Source organism: Siphateles boraxobius, unplaced genomic scaffold, assembly GCF_051911475.1.
Source record: "Siphateles boraxobius isolate OS27281-9 unplaced genomic scaffold, OSU_SipBor_1 66, whole genome shotgun sequence".
NCBI lineage: Eukaryota > Metazoa > Chordata > Actinopteri > Cypriniformes > Leuciscidae > Siphateles > Siphateles boraxobius.
Genome location: NW_027509193.1, coordinates 18,321,288 through 18,342,541, shown reverse-complemented (window position 1 = coordinate 18,342,541; position 21,254 = coordinate 18,321,288). Strand labels below are relative to the sequence as shown.

The window sequence follows — 21,254 nt, the reverse complement described above, 5'->3', positions numbered from 1 at the left end:
CTTATACAGTCATCAATAAGTAAATTAGTAGCTGTACTGTAGTATCTGCACTTTTTAAAAATAATAATAAGAACTTATGGGATCTGTGTGGTGATGTGTTATATATTATTGTGACATTGTTTCATAAAATTATATTACATATTTTTCAATAATGACTGATCGACTGTACATTATCCCTTTCTTCGTACAAATAAATAAATGGACATATTATATTGTTTTAGTTTAAACTATTTTATAATATTACCTGTATGTATATTATATAGTATATTATCTTAACTTTCGCTAAGAAAAAAAGGCCACTACAACAAAACAATCATCCCAAACACAGTAATACTGTATTATTGAAGTCCTTGATGTAATTTTCAATACAATTGATCATGAATACATAAGATGGATTTCATGAGCTGATACACATCCTTGCCATGGACGATGGTCAATATTAGGAAATTGTAACACTTTATTTCAATGGTCCACTTTACTAACTATAAGTAACTTTGTAACTACATGTCAACTAATTCTCATTTATTACTGTCTGCTTAATATCTGCTAACACTTTATTTTGATGGTCCCTCAACAGATATTCTACTGATTATAAGTAACTTAAAATAACTACGTCGACTTATTCTACTAACTTGAACCCTGATACCTAACTCTAACTCAATAGTCTACTAATAGTTTAATGATAGTTAGTTGACATGTAGTTGCAAAATTACTATTTAGTAGAATGTGTAAAGTGGGACATTGAAGTAAAGTTTAACCTTGGAAAATATGTGACCACCATGTGCGCCATCTATAGGAGCATATCACAATAAACATCTGGATGAAGCTGGCTGTCTTCTTCAGGCTTGGTAGAACATGAGGACAGGAGGTAGAATGGGACGAGGAGTGAAAGAAAGGGAGAAAGGGCAGGCGATTTGGTCAGGGGTGCCCAATAGCACAGCAGAGGGCAGGGCTGGTCAGAGGAAAGACAAGGGCTTCCAGAGAATAAATAAAGGCCGGGCGGGCAGATTGGCCAGTGGTGCTTCTTTCAACTAAGGCTGCTTAACTCTCATTTCACCTGTGTGCATTTCTGACTGTCCGCTGTCACCAAGTCTGTCTGTCTGTCTGCCAACATGCTGGTACGGGCACTCCTGCAGACCTCACTGGTCCTGTGGCTGGTACAGAACACCATACAAAAAGGTAAGTTAGATGCGTCTTCTGAAGTGCTTGTTGAAGAGGCTTGAGGGTGGGTGGAAGGATAGAAAACGAGGAGAATTTGTGAATGCAGGAGTGGTAAGAAAGAAGTGTAGTGGTTTGTAATGATATTTGAGCACACATGGGGTCAAATCATTGTAATTATGACTGAAAATTAAACCAGATTAATTGGAAATGGGACTAATTATAATGGAAAAGAATCGGTCTGGTAACACAGAGGCTGTACGGTTATAACTCATGTACTCAAGACCTCCATTGTGCCTTTGAGGAGGCCCTTAATTGGCTTCAAATATGATGTGTGGTTTTGGTTGCTGATAAAATATATATTTTTTATTTTAACTGGCACTGTATAGCAGAGCAATACATAGGGAATATATGTGTCATTAAGTGGAGAGACCTTTGTTCAATGCTTTGTTTTGCTCTCTGAATATCACTTTGAATGTCTAACAGTCTGGACAAACTGACAGTTTAGTAATTAAAGGTAAATATACATGAAAAAGTCTATTAAAATAAAATCAATAGAAACAATGAATTACTATATATATGTATGTATATATACACTATAGGGTTAAAAATTGCAATTACACTTTAACACCCTTTTTTATACATGTCTCACCCACTAATGTTATTCTATATTTTGTTGCAATGCAGGATAACTGAGATTTAGAGGTTGTTTGCAAACCATTTGAAACAAAATATTTAGACAAAAACAAAGTAGTTGGATCGGTGAACAAAAGTAACACTAACCTTTTTTTAACCACATCTAGCCCATATGGACCGGACATTTTATTGAGATTTACTTTGTGCTAAAAACATACATTTAAACATATTATACTCAAAGCCAAAGTTATATTATAAAACTATGAACATTTGGGGTTTTGAAATTTTAACATGATTTAATTAAACATCATGTAAAGGTTTTGCATATATTTCTACTATTTGCATTATATTTGATTAACTAAACATACACATTTTAGGTTTAGATAGGGTTAGGTTAATCCCTTTCCCCATATAATATTGCCAGTCCTCTGATGACTATGACATGAAAACACTTCATTGAGGTCTGGTGAATCAGTCCTTGTGAATTAAGTGCTTGTGCTGCTTTACTTGGAAATACCCAAACAATGAGAAAAGTAGCTGTTTGACAAATCAAAAGTGTGAGACATATCTTTCTACTTGTTTTCACTTTGACAATCTAATGATATATATCAATACTTGACAGACGATATATCTGCATGATACTGGTTATATGATGGTATTATGTCATCAAATGTTTAGCCAACAGTCAAGAATGTTTGTTCCTCAGACTAAAAGGTGTCTAGAAAATGACGGCATAAAATGCACACAACGATTATATGTTAAATGTCTGAAAGCTCTGATAAATAGAGAAAAAACACCTCTGGAAGTGAGTCACATCTTGACGTGTTTGAGTTTGCAGGATCCGCTCCAGCCTCAGCTAAACCTGACCGCAGCTTGAATGATCTTTCATGTCTGAAGATCAAAACCTTGGGCCTACAGATGACAGCGGTGGTCAAAATTTGTCGACCTCCTGTCAGTGCTGACTTTATACGACCCATACACAGTCAGTACACTTTGTCCTACAGTGTTTGAGCATCAATGGAGGCCTGTTCCAAAAATGTGGAGAGGATGGAAATTCACACTGCTAATCTCTTATTAGATGGCACCGTTTCTCAACCATGGAAGTTTTATAGGCCGATTCTAAGAATTCAAACAGGAGTCTCAAAGAGAAGACAAAAAAAGGTCAAGCTTTTCTACTCTGCACACATAACATGTGCATCAGGAAGTTGAAAAATCTATTTGATCTCCTTTTTTTTGGACCTGCCACTGCTTTACGACCTTCATGACCCCTGCCTTTAAAAAGCATATCGTTATGGTACAATAATGTTATCAGATTGTAATACGTTGACATTGATCGAATATTTATGTGCCACAAATATGTTTACATAGTACTCAAAGGTTTGCCAGAAAACATGGTATCATCATGGTAAATGTCACACACACAAAAAAATGTTATTCTATGGTTATTCTTTATTTCTATCTTTTAGGCTCAATGCATTTACACAGTTTTTATTCCCCTTGTTTTAAAGGAGTTAGGCCACAGACAGGAGCCCTGGGAAGATTGGCCAGTCAAGGTATATTGCAATTTTTCATTTCTGAATATATGTGGTGTTTCTGTGAGATATTACAGAGGGTTAGAGGTCAGAGCATTACATCAGATAATGAGTTTCATTACCAATCCTGACTTTCTGTAGGTCCTGGTATCGGTGCAAAGACCGGAGGTAAGTCTATCTGCCTGAATCTGATGGATGCTGTTGAACCCAATTAGAAATGTGCTTACTTTCTTTCATTTCTGTACTGTCCTGTGTCCAGTGGCTGGTATTCTTGGAGCCCGTGGCTATGGGGTGGGCAGGCCGGGAAAGACAGGTGGTGAGTCCATCAACCTCTGATCAACCTGAGATGAAAATGAAATCAATAAATCAATAAAGGTTTATCATTAACATTTGAGTATAAACATGCCAAAATACACAGAACTGATTTTGAAAAGGAGAGCCAATGAGACAGTTTACTAGGGTGTTTATTTATAAACTGTGATTGTTAGTCTTTTGGATTCTGTCAAACATGCTTTTTTCCCCCCCAAACAGCTGGCCGTTATCTTGGAGGTGAATTCATCTACTCTTCTCTTTCATTTTGTGCACACATACCTTTCAAAGTTTGGGTTTGGTAAGATTTTTGAACATTTGGAAAGAAGTCTCATATGCGTACTGACCCCAAACTTTTGAACGGTAGTGTAAAATGCATGCAAGCATGTGTGTGTACAATAGTCTGGGTTATTATGTGCATATGGGCTCAATGTGTGTGTAGTATGTGTAATGATTATGGTATCTGTTAGGGGCAGCATACAGACCCACTGCGATCAGAGGAGGCCTTAAACAAGGATATGGAACACTCGGTTATGGAGGAGGTAAAACTGTCATTCCTAAATAATCATTCCATAAATTTTACATCTCATGGATTTCTTATACTTGCATTCATCACCATGGTCCTACTATTTTGGTCTTAGCCGCAAACCTTGGAACTGGATTTGGAACCGGCCTTGGAACTGGCCTTGGAACTGGCCTTGGAGCTGCCGGGCTGGGACTCGGAACAGGGTATGGCCTAGGCAACGGGCTGGGAGGAGCCTTGGGTTATCCAGGAGGAAAGCTTGGAGGAAGAGGTGAGAGCTTCTCATTTGCTTTGCATTCATGATACATAATTACTCTGGCAGCAGACTTATTTCCTGTTTGATTATGACATATTCTAGGTTATACCAGTAATGGTTATGGAGCACAGCTTGGTGAGTGTACGCACCATAACATCCCAAAAATCAATAAACATTATATGACACATTCCAGTTTAATGCCATCATTGTCCGACCCAAACGTTGTGTAGCAGATTGGATCTGATCTAACCAATAAATCACAATTTAACCTTGCACTGTGATTAAAATCTTTCACACATAGTGATATATGCTGTCCATTTGCCATGATTAGTTGTCATATTTTTGATGAAGTCGTGTGGGAGTGGGAGTTTATGTGTCAGCTTCCACTAAACAGGCATTTATGTCTTCTTTCTGTAACCTTGACATCTCTCTTGTCTTGTTGCCAGGTTACGGTGCAGGAGGATACCCCGGCGCTGGACGCGGTATGTAAACTCTACCTGTTGAAGCATTATGAAAATGTTTGTGTTTAAACTCAGGTGTCTGAACAATGGTTTGTCATTTACTGAGACTGCTACAGCAACTGGACAGCTTTATCCACTTTTCCATTTCAGGAAGCGGTTGGATCTTTTTTGTTCAAATAATATTTTCTTTATTTCAGATTTCTGCAGTAATTAAAAAAAATATTGCATATTAGATCACCCTGTTTCAAATGTGATCCTTTGACATTGCATGTTATGCATTGCATTGCATGACCTCACTGATCAAATAAATAGGTATTGAATACAATAATTATTACTTTTAGTGCCTTTTAATAAGCTGCTGGCCTAAATTTTTAAATGCTGAATGAAGTAGGCAAATATTTTTTTTCAGTTGTTGACTGCAGTACTGTTATGTGCCACTGATGTGCGCTGCAACCCGGTAAAACCTCAGATGTAATTAATTTGCGTTTGTCGACACTTAATTGTTTCAGAATCATTAATATACTTTTGTCATCGTTTTACTATATGCTTGCATGCATGCCCCAATCTCTCAAAAGTCATTTTAGTGCTTTGGAAAAAGTGACGCTGCGGTCACATGATTTAATGTTGTGGATGTGCTAGTGAGAGAATATGCATACGTCCTATCAGGTATAGGCTATAGGTGGCTGTGGATGGCCGTTTCTTTAAATGCACAACGTATTTGTCATGGGTGCATTCGGTTTGTGTTATGTGTGCACAATCTAAATGTTTAAATGTTTACCCTAAGAAAACGTTGCTATGACAAGTATTTGCTGGAATATTTGAGCCACTTTCTTTGTTTACTGTTTAATTGCAGTGATCTTGTGTGTGCTATGCAATAGCATCTGTAATTAGCATTCTGGGTTGATTCAAAGCTTATTCAGATTTTTATGATATGGCAGGTGTTTCTGCTGGGCATGGTGTTAGAGCCAATGCAAATTTTTCGCTTTTCTCTGTTCTAGCGGACGATTCATCAGTGTTGTAATGTACATGCATTTACAGTAGCCAGATAACAAAAAGGCTCATCCCCCTCGAGATTAGGTGTTTCAAAGCTGTGAAACTGATTTTGTGATCTTCAGGATATGGTGTAGCAGTTGGCACACCCCAAAGACAAGGCTAAGAGCCATCAAAACTGGGTAAACCTGCCAATCATCTCCAGAGTTCCTGACTCCTCTTGCATTTTTTTAGGGATAATTGCATTTCATAGAGCATCAAAATTCACATTCATAAATCTATGAACTAAACTGGTAAATATAAGAAATGATTTAGAACAATTTTACCTGAAACAGAAAAGATAAAATAAGGCAGGCCTACATATACACCGTAAGAAATTATTTTCTTCCTCAGTATTTTTGTCATGTTTTCCAGTCCAAGATGCATTTACTTAATTTAAAATATTAAATCTCGATTTTCTGATTTGTAGCCTAATAAGGAGATTTGTCTTCCATCATATTGTTTTATTGTCCCTTCATGCTCATTTAAGCATTTCTTGACTTGTGTTGTTGACGTTTGGGCCTGACTCTGTGCTGCTATTTTTGAAGGTTTAGAAAGTGATAGAGCATAAAAAGGACTCATCATCATCATCATCCTCATCATCATCAGAGTTCTTCAACCCTGCTCCTGGAAAGCCACTGTCCTGCAGAGTTTAGCTCCAACCAATCAAACACACCTGAGGCAGGTCTGTTGGAAATAAACTTTGCAGGACAGTGGGTCTCCAGGAGCAGGGTAGAAGACCTCTGAACTAGATTCTCAGGTTCAGGTTTCAGTTTTAAAGCTCAGTTTTGTTGTCCAGCCTGCAGAAGGCATTTTGCCTATGCAAAAACAATTGGAGGAAACATTTACATTGAATCGGCAGGTATTGCAGGCCTGATAATAAATTAAATTATTAACACTTTACAGTTGTCTCATTTCTTAACATTATTGAATGCATTTACGAACATAAACTAAACACACATTTATTAACTTTTGTTACTGTTAGTTAATAAAAAATGTTAATGTTCATGTTAGTTCCCGATGCATCAAAATAATTTTAAAAAATCTTAAAATATGTATTCGTAAATGTTGAGATTAACATTAGGCTAACTAAGATTAAGAAATGCTGTAGAAGTATTGCTAATATTTAGTTCATGTTAACTAATGTAGTTAATGTTAACAAATGAAACCTTATTGTAAAGTGTAAATTTTGTCAACTGACAAAAAGCAGTTTGCAACCTCAAGCAGCATAACATAGGCTAATGTTTTTGCCTGCTATTATGACAAAAATAAGGTTGATCAGACTTAGAAAGCAGGATTGTACAGTTCCATTCAGTGCCATTGTTGTGTCGATGTTGTTATTGTGTATGTGCAAGAGTATCTGTTGTGTTATTCCATCATTGCGTTTGTCTCGCGGCCGTGACACAATAGAGATATCCTGTTGTACATTAGTGATCTTTGTCAAATCCACAATCAATATCCTTTGCAACTTTATATAGGTGTTTGAAAAACCAGAAATCATGCTGCTTCAACTCGGATCGTTGTCAAATTAACACTACTAAGTGCCATTTATATTATGTTGCTTTTTTATCTTTCTAACCCTTGAAATCATTGCTTCCTGCTGATATGTCTGTATTCACAGGTGCTGGGCCTACTGGTGGCCAGCTCGTGTCACAGGGAGAGAGGGCCAATGGTAAACCTCAGTACTTCCACGTGTGACTTTCATGCTTTTTATAGCTTTTTAAATCTGCTGTTCTGAAATTTTGTTTACAGTACACGAAACCATACAATCCTGTGAAAATAAGCACAAATTAGTTATTGGGTGGTATATTTTTGTTACCTCACTATGTCCTGAAATGTGTTGATTTTCTTCGATTTTTCTCCTGCTGATCATCTCTCACTGCTATTGCATCATTTGCAGCTGCTGTGTTGATAGTATCTTGTTAGCAAACATTAACTGGTGTTGTGATGTTTAGGTTATGGTCACAGAGGGGTCCCTAATGGACACGGTGCTATAACCAATGGTAAACCTCATCCCAGATGCATGTGTGACTTGGTTTTTGCATGATATTAATTACTGTAGCGTCTCTGTTTTAATAGGATAGTTGTAGTAAATGGTCAAATATGTACAGTATAGTTAGTATACAGTTCAAGCAAGGATAAAGTTCGAGTATTTGGGAGTTTTACAGTTTTATGTGGGACTGGAAGTAACTGTAGCTGCGGTCCATAGGTTTCCCCGCAAGACCAGGAGTGACCAATGGACTGGGGGCTCAAATTAAGGGTAAACGCACTCCATCAGCTTATAGCATTTACCTGAATTAATGCCAATCAGAGCACATCAGATTTTAGAACATTTAAAATATTTTGTCTCAAATTCTGCTCCTTGTACACTAACGTTCAAATGTTTGGGTCCGGTAAGATTTTTAAAAAGTCTTATGCTTACCAAGACATATCAAGCATTTATTTGAACAAAAATACGGTAAAAGTTAATATTGTGAAATATTATTTCAATTTAAAATTACACGTTTCTATGCTAATATATTTTAAAATGTAATGTGATGTCAAAGCTGAATTTTCAGCATCATTACTCCAGTCTTCAGTGTCACATGATCCTTCAGAAATCATTCTAATATGATGATTTGATGCTTAAGAAACATTTATTATTATTAGCAGTTGAAAACGGATTTGCTTCTTCATATTTTTGTTGAAAATATGATCTGTTGTATTTATCCGATTCTTTTACGAATGGAGTTTTAGAAATAGAAATGTTTTTTAACACTATAAATCTCTTTACTGCCGCTCTCTGATCAATTTAATGTGTCTTTACTAAATAAAAGCATTTAGTTTCTTAAAAAAAAATGTAACGTAAAACTTCTCTGACTCCAAACTTTTGAACGGTAGTGTAGATGTTAATAGATCAAATGATCAATAGAAGATCCTGTACTTTATGTAGGTAACTACTGTTGTAATCTCTAGGCTATGGTCCAGCAGCAGATATGTCGAATAGACAAGGAGTTATGAACAACGGTAAAGCCTTCACTGTACTTTTTATCGCCTCAGAGACATAGAAACTATCTGTTCGGTGGTTTACACACCACAAATTGAGTATCTACAAGTAATCGGTTAAAAGTTCCTGTAAATAAATGTGATTTACAATGTGCATTGAAAGTAAAGGGAGACGGAAAGGCAATGCATAAAAAAATATATTGCATAGATGATAGGAACTATGTTGGACTCCCAGTGTTGAGATAAACCACTGTTGTGATACAATACAGGAGCAGTTTTGCCCAGCAGACAGGGCACCAAGCCATCCAATAAGGGTAAACGTCTTCCATATTAAAATGTCACCGGTTTATGGCTGAATGCATGTATGAGGTGGTGTTTCCCCAGTCTAAAATCAATACCGTACTCAAACTGTCATTAAATAAAAGGAAAATATGGCCTATGACACATTAGAGTGTTAGTGATTGTGGACTGGAAAATCCACCCCTCATCATGGACTCATTGCAGCTGCAGGTCTATGAATAAGTGCTTTTCTCTAGCACAGCTCTTCAGAAGGGTTTGTGTATGTGTGTGTGTGTGTGTGTGTGTGTGTGTGTGTGTGTGTGTGTGTGTGTGTGCTGGACTAATGCTTCATCTACTTCTTGGGGCTGTTCTCTTTTCTGTTCACTTTTCTTTTTTTATATGCTTCACATGAGCCTTTATCTTTATATCTACCTCAGTTCTGATGTGTTTCCAATGCATGCTGCATTATTTTTCTCCCGCAGGCCATATGTATGGACTAGTCACACTGTGAAGTATCTTGCATTATTCTGACCCACAGGCCCCTGAATGATCACAGAATTCTGTGACAACTATGATTATTATTAAAGTATATATATATATATATATATACTAGTGGTCAAAGTTTCACAGTTATCATGTTTTGTCCACAGGGTACGGCCTTGGTGCTGCTGGCTATCTTGGAGCTGGTTTTTCTGACGGTTATGGAGCAGGTATGTAGAAATTGTAAAATATTGTTTCTTTCCCAGAAGGCACATTATCATAAATATATGCTTTATTATTTTCATATTTTGGTAACAGCTAACTTTTTTACTTTATTGCTGATGCAGGTCTTGGGGTTGGTGGATATCCACAAGGAGTTAGAGCGGGAAAGCAAATTAGTAAGTAATGCATATTTCCTCATTATACAGAGGAGACCGGGGCTAGTTGTCACACTTGGAAGTTGCCACAAGGGCTGGGTATGTAAATACACATTAAAATAATCAAAAATGACTGTAAAGATGTCTCATGTTACAAAATAGTTCTATTTCAAATCAGTGCTGTTCTTTTGAACTTTCTACTCTTCAAAGAATCCTGAAAAAAAGTCATGATTTACACAAAAAATATTAAGCAGCACAACTGTTTTCAACATTGATAATAATAATAAATGTTTCTTGTTCAGCAAATCATCATATTGGAATGATTTCTGAAGGATCATGTGACATGTCACTGAAAATGTAGCTTTGCCATCACAGGAATAAATTACATTTTAAAATGTATTAAAATAGAAAAGAGTTATTTTACATGGTGTTATTTCACAATATTACTGTTTTACTGATCAAATAAATGCAGCCTTGGTGAGCATTAGAGAATTTTTCAAAAACAATCTTACAGACCCCAGACTTTTTAACAGAAGTGTATAGTGGTTTCTAACACCTAGTTCAAATGCAAATGATTGACACTAAAATTCCAATATCATCTTATGTTTTCTATAGTATTGTGTAAACAGCGCGTGTCTCATTTGTATTGGGGCAAATTGTCTCTTTGTCACCCTTACATTTTTACTCTTTCATGAATTACTTTTCATAATTTCCCTGTTTCAAATTTTTTGGTAGGCTTCCATTTGTGACAACTTGTATGCACTCTATAATGCCCTAAAATATTTACTGTAGTAAAACACAAATGTGACAACTACTCTGTCTTTCCCCCCATGTAGACAATTTAAACAACGTCCAGGTGTTTCTTCTGATAACTGATCTTGTCTCTGTTTGTACTCAAGTGAAACTATGTGTAATATCATATATTGGTGCTCTGATGCATTAAGCCCAGAGTGTGGTCGGATCAGCAGCCTGCTGGTTCAGCACAAAGTCAAGAGCCGCTCTAGAGGCAAATTGCCCCTCTAAGACCTCTGCGTTTTGTTGCTTGCAGAAACACGTGCATGCTTGTTTGAGCAAGAAACACCCAAAATTTCACACTCATTTTTTTTTCCGAATCATCTTGGTTGCAAAGTGGTTGACTTCGACTGAGAAAACACAGAGGTGCTTCCTGTGTTACTTTAACACTTTACCATTGTTTTCCAGCACTGAGTGTTGAGTTGAATATTGTTTTCTCAGCAGGCTACAGCAATGGATATGGCAGTGATGTTTATGGCACAGCCGACGGCTACGGGGGAGGTAAGTCAGACTGGATTGTTACAAGTGTCCTAATGTCCCACCAACATATAGGAATAATTAATAATTGAGTGTCAATTATAATTATGTTACAGGACCTGTCTACCAATCAGCTGATAATATTGGCCTGAACGGTGCAGCTGGTAAGGCTCAAGGTTGTTAGTCTAACCAACAACATCACATTCACACTGAAGAGAGATTCACAACACCTACAGTAACGTCAACACGTCATCCAGCGTTTAATTCACTCTGTCCTGTGATTATACGCTATATTATTTTACTCAAGATTGTAGAAATAACCTCATCAAGCTTAATCTGGGTAACTGAAGTATCTGAACTGCAATAGCTTGCCCACTAGAGAGAGCAGAGGTTGCCTTTGAACATGTTTTTTATACTATAAGGTAATCTACATGCTCAAGACTGTCATTTTCTACTAGAATACTGGAATACAGGAATGGTAAAGCAAGTGTTAACTAGAAGCAGCATCCTCTGCATGAGAAGTGAACTCGCAATGTCTGCTCTTGCAGGTTTTGGAGCTGGAGGCCTCGGAGGTCCAGGGATGATAGTGAACCCCGGCCTGGGTGCTGATGCCAAGTCTAGAAAGTATGGTAAGAAAACAGACAGCTGAAGACTCAGCAGCCAAAATTAACTTTGGCAATTATTCAAAAATGAGATTTATTCAATTCAAACAAATTAATTTAAACACAGTATTTACACTACCATTCATAATTTTGGGGTCTTTTAATGTTTCTGAAAGAAGTCTCTTATGCTCACCAAGGCTCCATTTATTATACACTAATATTGTGAACGTCCTGGTTGTGTATGCAACCCACCGTTCCCTGAAGGAGGGAACGGAGGACGTAGTCGACGGTCGACTGAATTGGGATATCGCTAGAGAGCCTGTCTTCTTCGAGTACTATTGAACGAGCCAATGTAATTGGCGTGCGTGATTCGCATCACACACTCCGCCCCCGCGGCGCGGGTATAAATACGGAAGTGGATGCACGCACTAGTTGCTTTTCGCTGAGGAGCCGAGAGTAACCCGGGGTCAGCGGTGGTCCAGCGGTAGTGGCAAGGGGACTACGTCCTCCGTTCCCTCCTTCAGGGAACGGTGGGTTGCATACGCAACCAGGACGTTCCCTTTCAGTCGAGAACGTCAGACGTAGTCGACGGTCGACTGAATTGGGATCACCCATTGAACACGCCACTAACGCTGCCACCTTCCAGTGCCTAAACCAAAGCCTCCTGATGCCCCCGCAAACTTAAGGCGGGGAAGGACAGGGCTTAGGCCATGGAAGTCACTGCTGTTCCTACAGGACCACTGGGAAAGCGTTCCCCGTACGTTGGAAGGAAGGGACGCTGCGGAAGCCACATCCAACCCAGAGGGAGGTAATGTGGAGAATACACATATGAACTGGGCGGAAACCGGGCAGTCTAACATATGGAATGTCACTGGGGTGGCTCCAGCCTAAGACGGGGGGAGACACACCGGACAGTGACGGCAGAGAGACTCTGCCGAGGGAAGACACGGGCTCACCGCAGGGAGCCGTATCGTGGAAGAATACACATATGGGGTCGCCGAAGGGACCGCAACATATGGACCCAGCCTAACACAGGTTCCACACTGCTTACGAGTGGTAGGCCTAACACCAGACGTTCCGCACGTCCGACGTCGGAGGGGTGTGGAGGAACTCAACAGGGTTCAATTTTAAGGGAACTCAACTGGAGTAGAAAGGCGCACGTATCCAGTCCATAGGAGGGGAATGGCGCAGCAAGCCGACACTTGAACCGGGCTCACGGTGAAACTGGCTTCATGAGAAGGGAGCCCACGTGAGGCAGCGGTTCAACTAGGTGTCGTCCAGCCCCCAATTCTAGAATCTGTTTTAGCAAAGCATATCGTCAACGCCCAGGCGGAGCACTTTACACTCATCATAGAGGAGCTCAACACCTAAGTGGACATGTTGCATCTCGGATCTTTGCCGAAATGAAGGCAAGCACTAAGTGCAACTTTGCATGGAAACAGCCTTCCCTCTCTGCTGAATTCCAACAGATATTTGAAGAGCTGGTCTGAGGTCTATGACTTGCATTCTGTACACGTCCAAGCGAACGGACAGAGAAGCCAGGACTGGATCTGCCTCCTCCAGGGCAGCGCTTGCAGGCTCACCACCTGCTCCTATTACGGGAGAGGTAGGAACCTTGGGCACAATCCGAGCCGGGGTCTCAGCTTGTGAGAGTTAGCCGGCCCAGACTCCAGGCACAATACGTTGACCGAAAGCGAGCAAGTCCCTACCCTCTAGTAGAGACCACGCGAGCAGGAGAACTGATATAACAGAATTTTTAACTCACTGCCTGCAGTGGCTCAGGGGCGGTCTCTGCAGTGCAGTCGCACCAGGGACAAGGCCCAAGAGGATAAAGAGGGACACAAGGATTTACAAGACCTTGCTCCTCAGGAACCTGACGATCAGAACGTGCTTCTGCATACTTCTGCAACACGATGAGCGTCGTTTAAACAACGAGGCAACATCATTTTGAGGGTGAAGGAAAACAGCCTACTGCAACCCATTTTGCAGGAAAGAGAGCACTGAAGTGATCGAAAGCTTTCAGGATCTCCTCTGGAGAGAAGACGCACTCAACGACTAGGTTCCACTTCTAAAGGCGTAAGCACGCTACCCAATTCTAGGGGGTGCTCGCAGAAGTGATGGTAACTATCACATGTTCTTGTGATAGCCACCTGAACCTCCGCGTTCAGATGTAAGACCGCCCGGAATCTCCGGGGGAAGAACGCGTGTGCCATCGTGCCCCGTCCCCGAAAGAGTTTTCAGGGGAAGTCAGGAAGGCTGTTGAAGGGAACCAGGTCTAGTTGGGCCAATAAGGGGCAACTATGAAGACCTGTTCCTCTCCTGACTTGGCACGTAGGTGCAAGCGACGGGCGCATAAGACAGGAGCATTGCTCAACACAACATGTGAAGATCACTGGGCTTCAGGAGCATTTTCTGCTCAGCACTTGGGTGTGACAAGTTCACTGAGCTTCAGGAGCATTCCTGCTCAACACCTGAGTGTGATAAACTCACCGAGCTTCAGGAGCATTTCTGCTCAACACTTGAGTGCGAAGAACTTCACTGAGCGACAGGAGCATTTCTGCTCAGCACTTGAGTGTGACAAGTTCACTGAGCTTCAGGAGCATTACTGCTCAACACCTGAGTGTGATAAACTCACTGAGCTGCAGGAGTATTTCTGCTCAACACTTGAGTGCGAAGAACTTCACTGAGCACCAGGAGCATTTCTGCTCAGCACTGCGTGTGACGAATTCACTGAGCTACCTGTGATGAACTCACAGAGCTACAGGAGCATTGCTGCTCAACACCTGAGTGCGATGAACTTCACTGAGTTTCAGGAGCAATTCTGCTCAACATGAAGAGTGATGATTTCACTGACTTGAGCAGGCGCAAGGCGACCATGAGTCGCAGTCACTTTTAGAAGGCTCACTGGGGTTAAACGCATTTCTGCGGGCCCCTGGGGCAGCTGAGACCCAGTGTTTGTCCAAGGGTAGTCCGCTCGGTTTACCCAAACACTGGCGGAAAAATAAAACCGGGGGGGCAACTGAGCGCCCCCGGAATGGTCATGACCCAGCCGGACCCAGGGGATGGAGTCTCCACTTGCCCTGGCTATAACTGTCGTGAGGCTCGATGGCGGCACGATTGAGTAAGTGGGAGGAGTGGAACAAGGCGCCCTCAGAAGCGTCTGACTCCAAGGAGGAGGTGACGGGTGAGTTTGTGACATGCAGGGGAAGCTTGCGCAACGGTCGCAATGTCTAACAACTCGAGGCACGAATGCCCGTGTAGTCGGGGGTCGCCCAGGCCCCCGTTAAAACACGCCCTTTGTACATGGCCCCTCTGTTGAAGAGGGTTTGGCAGCAGACCGGGATGAACTATAGTCACACAGGGTGAGCTGCTCTGCCACGGTCACCTCGGGACTCGATCGTGAAGCTAGCGCTGAAGCGGTCACATATGGAGGAAGCCAAAGGCTGCGACTACCATATACCCCAGGAGCCTCTGAAAGTTCTTTCAGTGGGACCCTTTCTCACTTCAACACCAGCTGAACACATTCTCATTGGAGAGACATGTTGGACCGAGTACCTCTCCAAAACTAAAAAAGAGATACTCAGCCCGTGGGCGAGATTACTCTCTTCCAGTTGACCTGAAGACCCAACGGGCTCTGGAGCACTCGAGGGGAAGGACACTGTACTGATACTCCACCCTTAGACGCAACACACAGGATGGCCTGCGGTGCGGGAGGTAGAAATCTGAAGCACATGTCTTTCAGGTCAAAGCTGCAGACCAATCTTGGGCCAAGATGGTCACGACCCACCACCTAGTAGCACGAAGAACGAGTTTACAACTGGCCTTCGTACCGGCTGGAGGAGCGGCTATATCAAATCCTTCGCCAGCAGGATAAGATAAGCACGCACAAGTCAGGAGCACTGCTCAACACTCGGTGTGATGAATATCACTGAATTTTCAGGAGCACGTCTGCTCAACACCTAATGTGATGACTATCACTGACTTGAGCGGGGTAGCCGAGCCTGAGGTGGGGCAGCAAAGTAGAGAGAGTGGTGTTAGTGTGCTGTGCAACACTTACCTGTCTCCACAAGTGGCAGGGGGCGCGTGAGAAGGCGGATGACCGGGTCCTCGAACGCACCAAGCTGCCTGCTGGCGACCAAGGGGGAGCTGAGGGGTGTAAGGCTATACAGGGTCACACCCGCCAGACTGGCCCTCTTGGGACCCAGGAACAGATGAAATTGCTCTCTCTTTGAAGTGTGGGTACCGCTTGCTCCGCTTTTTTTTTTTTTTTTTAGGGAGCCAGCGGCGGAACAGACACACACACAAACAAAAGGCTCCACCCGGCCCTCACCCGGGGGGAGGGAGTGATCGTGCCACTCCAAGAGCATCTCCTCCGTTCCTGGGCGGCCCGCTCCGGAATGCTTTCGCTGTCGCTTGCCACCTGGCTTGGCAGCGCCTGGAGCGGACTGGGCGTCTCTACTGCGGCCGGCTCCATGCTAAGGCCTGGGTCGAGGCTGCTGCGGCGGGCAAGCAGGAGCGGCAGCCGGGGAACGCCCACGGCGACGAGACGGCGGAGGAGCTGCCACCGGCGGCGGGTGGAGGCAGCAGCTGGCCACCGGGGCAGGATGTGCCGGATGACCTCCGTCTGCGCTTGAGCGGCAGAGAACTGTTGGATGCAGTTCTCCACCGCGTCGCCGACCAGCCCAACCTGGGAAATTGGGGAGACCAGGAACCGAACCTTGTCCGCATCCGCCATACCAACCAGGCTGAGCCAACGAAGGCGCTACTGGACCACGAAGGTGGACATCGCCAGACCGATCACGCACGCTACGACACCCGCACCCCGGAGGGTGAGGTCGGATGCAGTGCGGTGCTCACCTATGAGAGCACGGTCTGGATTACCTTCGTGCATGCCATGGGTGCCCTAGCCTGCAGCAACGCCATGGCATGCAAGAGGAAGCGGCTTGTCCACAGGCTTTGTAAGCCCTGCCCGTCGGAACGGACAAAACCTCACAGGCCCTAGGGGGGAGACGAGGATCCCCCCAAAAGGCAGCGGCCGCCGGACACAGGTGCACCTGTGTCGACAGACCGCTCCAATGGAGGGACACCTCGCAACCCTTCACCGTTCCTCCATCAAGGGTACTGAGGGGGAAAAGCTATTCAGGCAGTTTCTGGCAGAGAAAGATGCTGTTCACCACCTGATAAGCTCTCCATGCATTTCGGGAAAGAAAGGCACTGGGGCGGCGAGCTGAGAACCAGCGCGGCCCGCCCAAAGATACCAAACTCCAGATTCCAACCGAGACTGAACGGGACACGGTGGAGGTTCCACTCGAGCCCGGCAGCCTCGGCGGCCCGTTTCAGCATAGCTGATAATTCTGGATCCGGCTCGGGCAACATTGAACTCTCGGAGGGAGACAATGCAGCCGAGTCATCATCTCTAGAAGTCAGCTCACCCTCCGATGCTGCAATCGGCGTCCTGTCCTCCAGGGGAGCCCCGAGTGAAATCGCTGGCCCACCCATTACAGATGGACCAGCAGACAACACAGGAGGCTCCAGTGGTTGCAGTGGAAGGGAGGAGTGAGGAGCCCACAGGGAATGGTTACCGGGCGGGACATCCAACACTATCCTCCGGTCACCCATCCCACACAGCACCCGAGGGTGGGGCATGGTAATGGGGACTCGCTCTCCGCGAACGAAGGCGAGTCTCGCCCTCAACACTGCGACAGTCATGTTCCCACAGTGAAAACATGAGCTGTCCACAAAAGCTGTCTCAGCGTGCTGTAAGCCCAAACACGTGACACAACAGTTGTGACCATCAGAGAGAGACAGGGAACGACCGCACCCAGAAACGCACGGGCGGAATGACATCTTGAAAAAGACGCAAACGCACCCGTGTTGCTCTTTCAGAAAACAGGACCGTCACCAGTGCCGGAGCACACAGGGGAATGACCGCGGCAACACTGAACAGAGAACTGAAACAGTGAAGCACTCACTTTTCCGCCCTCTAACCAGCCATCAACACACACAAACATTTAGAAATTTGTTGCTGTTAAAACAGCAGTTGAGAGCTCAAAGCTCGCGATCACCGCTGCACTCGCGCTGTAGAACACCAGCACTGGGAGAGTCTTCCTGAAGAATACCGACACACTCGCTCGTTGTAGACAACAGCACTCTCAGAGACATCAAACGATCGGCTCCGAAGCGAAAGGCAACTAGTGCGTGCATCCACTTCCGTATTTATACCCGCGCCGCGGGGGCGGAGTGTGTGATGCGAATCACGCACGCCAATTACATTGGCTCGTTCAATAGTACTCGACGAAGACAGGCTCTCTAGCGATATCCATTCAGTCGACCGTCGACTACGTCTGACGTTCTCGACTGAAAGGGAAATAATATTACAATTAAAATAACTGTTCTATTTTAATATATTTTAAAATATATTTTATTCTTGTGATGGCAAAGCTGAATGTTTTCCAGTCTTCAGTGACACATGATCCTTCAGAAAACAGTCTAATATGCTGATTTGCTGCATCAATTTAGTCCTGGAAAGCTGGAAATATTCAGAATATATATATTTTTTTATATATATATATACACACTGAATATCTCCAGCTCAAATGATCAGTGTTCAGTCAAGCTAATGTATGTGTGTTCTTCTTTGTCGAGATATGGCTTATTTGTTGTGGTTGCTTGATCCTGTCATGTCTCTGATTTGTCTAAAGGGGCTGGTGGAGTGCTTGGAGCTGCCGGATCCTTGCCTTACGGAGGCCAGCCTGTGGTCTCAGCTGGACTCGGCCCTCAAGGCAAGACTGGTGGTTATGGTGGAACTACATATGGAGGTATACCAACCCTCGGGCCAGACACTGGTCTGGGTACGTGCATAGCACATGTTTGTTATTCAAATGAAACATGCAAATCCTGGCTTTCCTGATGCTTTGCCTGAGGATTTGACTTGAACGTGAAAGTTTCTTGTGAGAAAAAGAAAGAAGATGATTTAAACAAGATAATAAAGTATATGAATAAACCAAATATGATACTTTAAGAACAGGTAACTTTATATAAAAAAGGAAGTAAAGATGGTATGTCTCTATTAGGTGGTACAGGTGGAGCAATGGAGCCTTTAGCAGGTAACATTGTGGAGTTTTAGCAAATATTTTTATGATATTTCATACCTAAATCACTCTTACTTTTATAACAAATTGCTACTGGTACAGGTGGAGCTGTAGGCCAGAATCCTTACAGCGCACCAGTCATTGCAGCTGGGATTGACGGTAAGTTGGTAAGAAAAAGAGAGAAAGAGAACTGGACTGTCTGATTGTGATACAGATGTAAATGTGTTTACCCACAGGTGATGCTGGTTATCCTTTCGGCGCTGAGCAACTCAGTCTGGGCGCTGATGTTACAAAGACAGCTGCCAAATATGGTGAGAATATGTGCATTTTTTTTGATTCACATATTATATAAAGATCAGTAAGCATGAACATTATGCATATTTGTTTCTTAAACTTTGGGTGGCCGTTAGAATTGCATTATTAGTAATTTGGAGAGTTAAAGTAACTCAAAATTGCTCAATAAATATTGTTTACCTGTATGGGTCCATTATTATATAACCGCCATAGATTCATCGACTTATCACTATCATGCTAATTACTTTCCTGTAATGGCTGATAACCGATCAATGGCGGATATTAAAACTGTGTGCCATTTTGCCTGAATAAATAAAATAAATAAAAGGCATCTCAATGGAAAATGGATATTCATTTTGTGATTTTCTAAATATTAGCTTTAAGTGAGGGTTAGGTTTAAATATAAAAATAGAGAAAATTAGCATGCACTTAATATCCATTTAATACACTGCCGTTGTATTGTAATCTTACATACCCCAAATGTTTAAACTGTAGTATATGCATTAAATATTTCAAATTGACTGATTAAATAATTAAATAATTTTTATGGACTGATAACTGACCACCTGTCTGTGTTCTTGTCTTGATCATTTCTCCACTAACATTTTAATGGCTAGCAGACATCAGTGACTAAATACAAGCTTTTGACTAATAGCGAGTGTGATGACTGATCATTTCTAGGCACAGGCTACGCAGCAGCGCTAAGCACTGGTGGTCAAGGTTCCTATGGTGGTGAGTAATGAAGTGATTTCAGTTAAACCAACAAGTTTACCTAAAGTTCGATTAGTTTCACTATGTTCAATCTTTCTTCTATAGGACAGAAGGATGGAAGCAAACTTAGTGGCATTTATGGGAATGGGTACAAAGGTAGATGATGTAGAAGATCAGTATTCTTAACTCAGTATATTGTGTATTCTATCCTTTCTCATGCATATCTTCTCATCCTCTCTGGCTTTTTAGGTTGATTTCCTGGGCCATGCTGTTATCCTCGTCAGTGTTTTTTGGCCCCTTTTCGCCCAGTGTTCCTCGCCATTGTGCAGTTTTGTGACATGTTTTTGTCTGGCATATTGTTTTAGCTTTACTTTTGTGCCCATTTGTGTGGGCATGTGTGGTTTTGGTGTTTATTGTTATGTGGCTTGATGTTTGTGGATGTTCCCCCAGTCTGTTTATTTGTCTTGTCCAGTGGAGTGTTTCATGTCCTTGTGTGTCTCTGTATCTTACTAAAACATGCTAAGCATTTCATTGGCTGTTATTTTAATTCTTATGAAACACTAAATATTCCACCTCCTAATCTGACTCCTTAGTGTTTGTTTGACAACCATATGATCATTTAGGATGTCATAAAAATGATGGGTGATGATGAGGTTTGAACCTGCGCTATTAGCATCAGAACAACCCAAGAGATGGTTTTGATTTCTATTGTGAGGACATTTCTTTTTGTCTTATCAAATTAAACATTATGTAAGCTCTTAACTTATGTAAGACAGTAACCAAATGACTGAGTATAACTTAACAGTGATAATCTTGTGAGCTCTGATATGGGTGTACATACTGCTCACAGTTCTCATCCGTCTACAGGAAAACCACACAACAAGCATCCTGTGTCATACTGGTGAGACACCATTTAAGAAAAAATGAATCAGGGCCATTGTTAAAGAGAGAAAAATAAAGATTCTGTCATAATTTATTCGCACTCATGTCACTCATTCCAAACCTGTTTCACTTTTTTTCTCTCCCCAAAATGTAAAAAATACAATAGAAAAAATACAAAGTGTTTTTTTTGTTCTATACAATAAAAGTCAGTGGGGTCCCGTGTTGTTTTGGACCCCATTTATTTTCATTGAATGGTCAAAAACAGTTTAAAATTTCTTCAAATTATATTCTTTTTGTATCTTGCAGAAGAAGGAAAGTCCAGTTGTGTAAATGGGGGTGGAATTTTCATTTCTGGGTGAACTATCCCTTTAAAGAAAGCA

The 21,254-nt window shown here is 42.2% G+C and overlaps 1 protein-coding gene and 1 long non-coding RNA gene across 8 annotated transcripts; one reads left to right on the top strand and one right to left on the bottom strand.

The window, feature by feature from the left end:
* Window positions 1-1,005: 1,005 nt before the first annotated feature.
* LOC143721828 (uncharacterized) lies at window positions 1,006-20,968 on the top strand. Of its 7 annotated transcripts, XM_077212668.1 has the most exons (26): window positions 1,006-1,179; window positions 3,303-3,347; window positions 3,468-3,494; window positions 3,586-3,642; window positions 3,858-3,875; window positions 4,106-4,177; window positions 4,277-4,429; window positions 4,517-4,549; window positions 4,861-4,896; window positions 7,526-7,576; window positions 7,860-7,907; window positions 8,114-8,164; window positions 8,860-8,910; window positions 9,159-9,203; window positions 9,819-9,878; window positions 9,996-10,046; window positions 11,262-11,318; window positions 11,411-11,458; window positions 11,843-11,923; window positions 18,598-18,747; window positions 18,970-19,002; window positions 19,090-19,146; window positions 19,224-19,298; window positions 19,963-20,013; window positions 20,098-20,148; window positions 20,242-20,968. In XM_077212668.1, the coding sequence occupies exons 1-26, from the start codon at window positions 1,113-1,115 to the stop codon at window positions 20,244-20,246; spliced, it is 1,473 nt and encodes a 490-aa protein (XP_077068783.1). In that variant the 5' UTR covers window positions 1,006-1,112; the 3' UTR covers window positions 20,247-20,968. The 7 variants fall into 7 exon arrangements, with proteins under 7 accessions (XP_077068783.1, XP_077068785.1, XP_077068784.1 ...); XM_077212670.1 differs by lacking the exon at window positions 9,996-10,046; XM_077212669.1 differs by lacking the exon at window positions 9,996-10,046 and having other exon boundaries at window positions 11,259-11,318.
* Window positions 3,348-4,342, bottom strand: LOC143721830 (uncharacterized). The gene is made up of 3 exons (XR_013196786.1): window positions 4,285-4,342; window positions 4,121-4,140; window positions 3,348-3,667 (listed from the first exon to the last, which is right to left on the bottom strand). It is a non-coding gene; the product is annotated as an uncharacterized LOC143721830 (long non-coding RNA).
* Window positions 20,969-21,254: the final 286 nt, after the last annotated feature.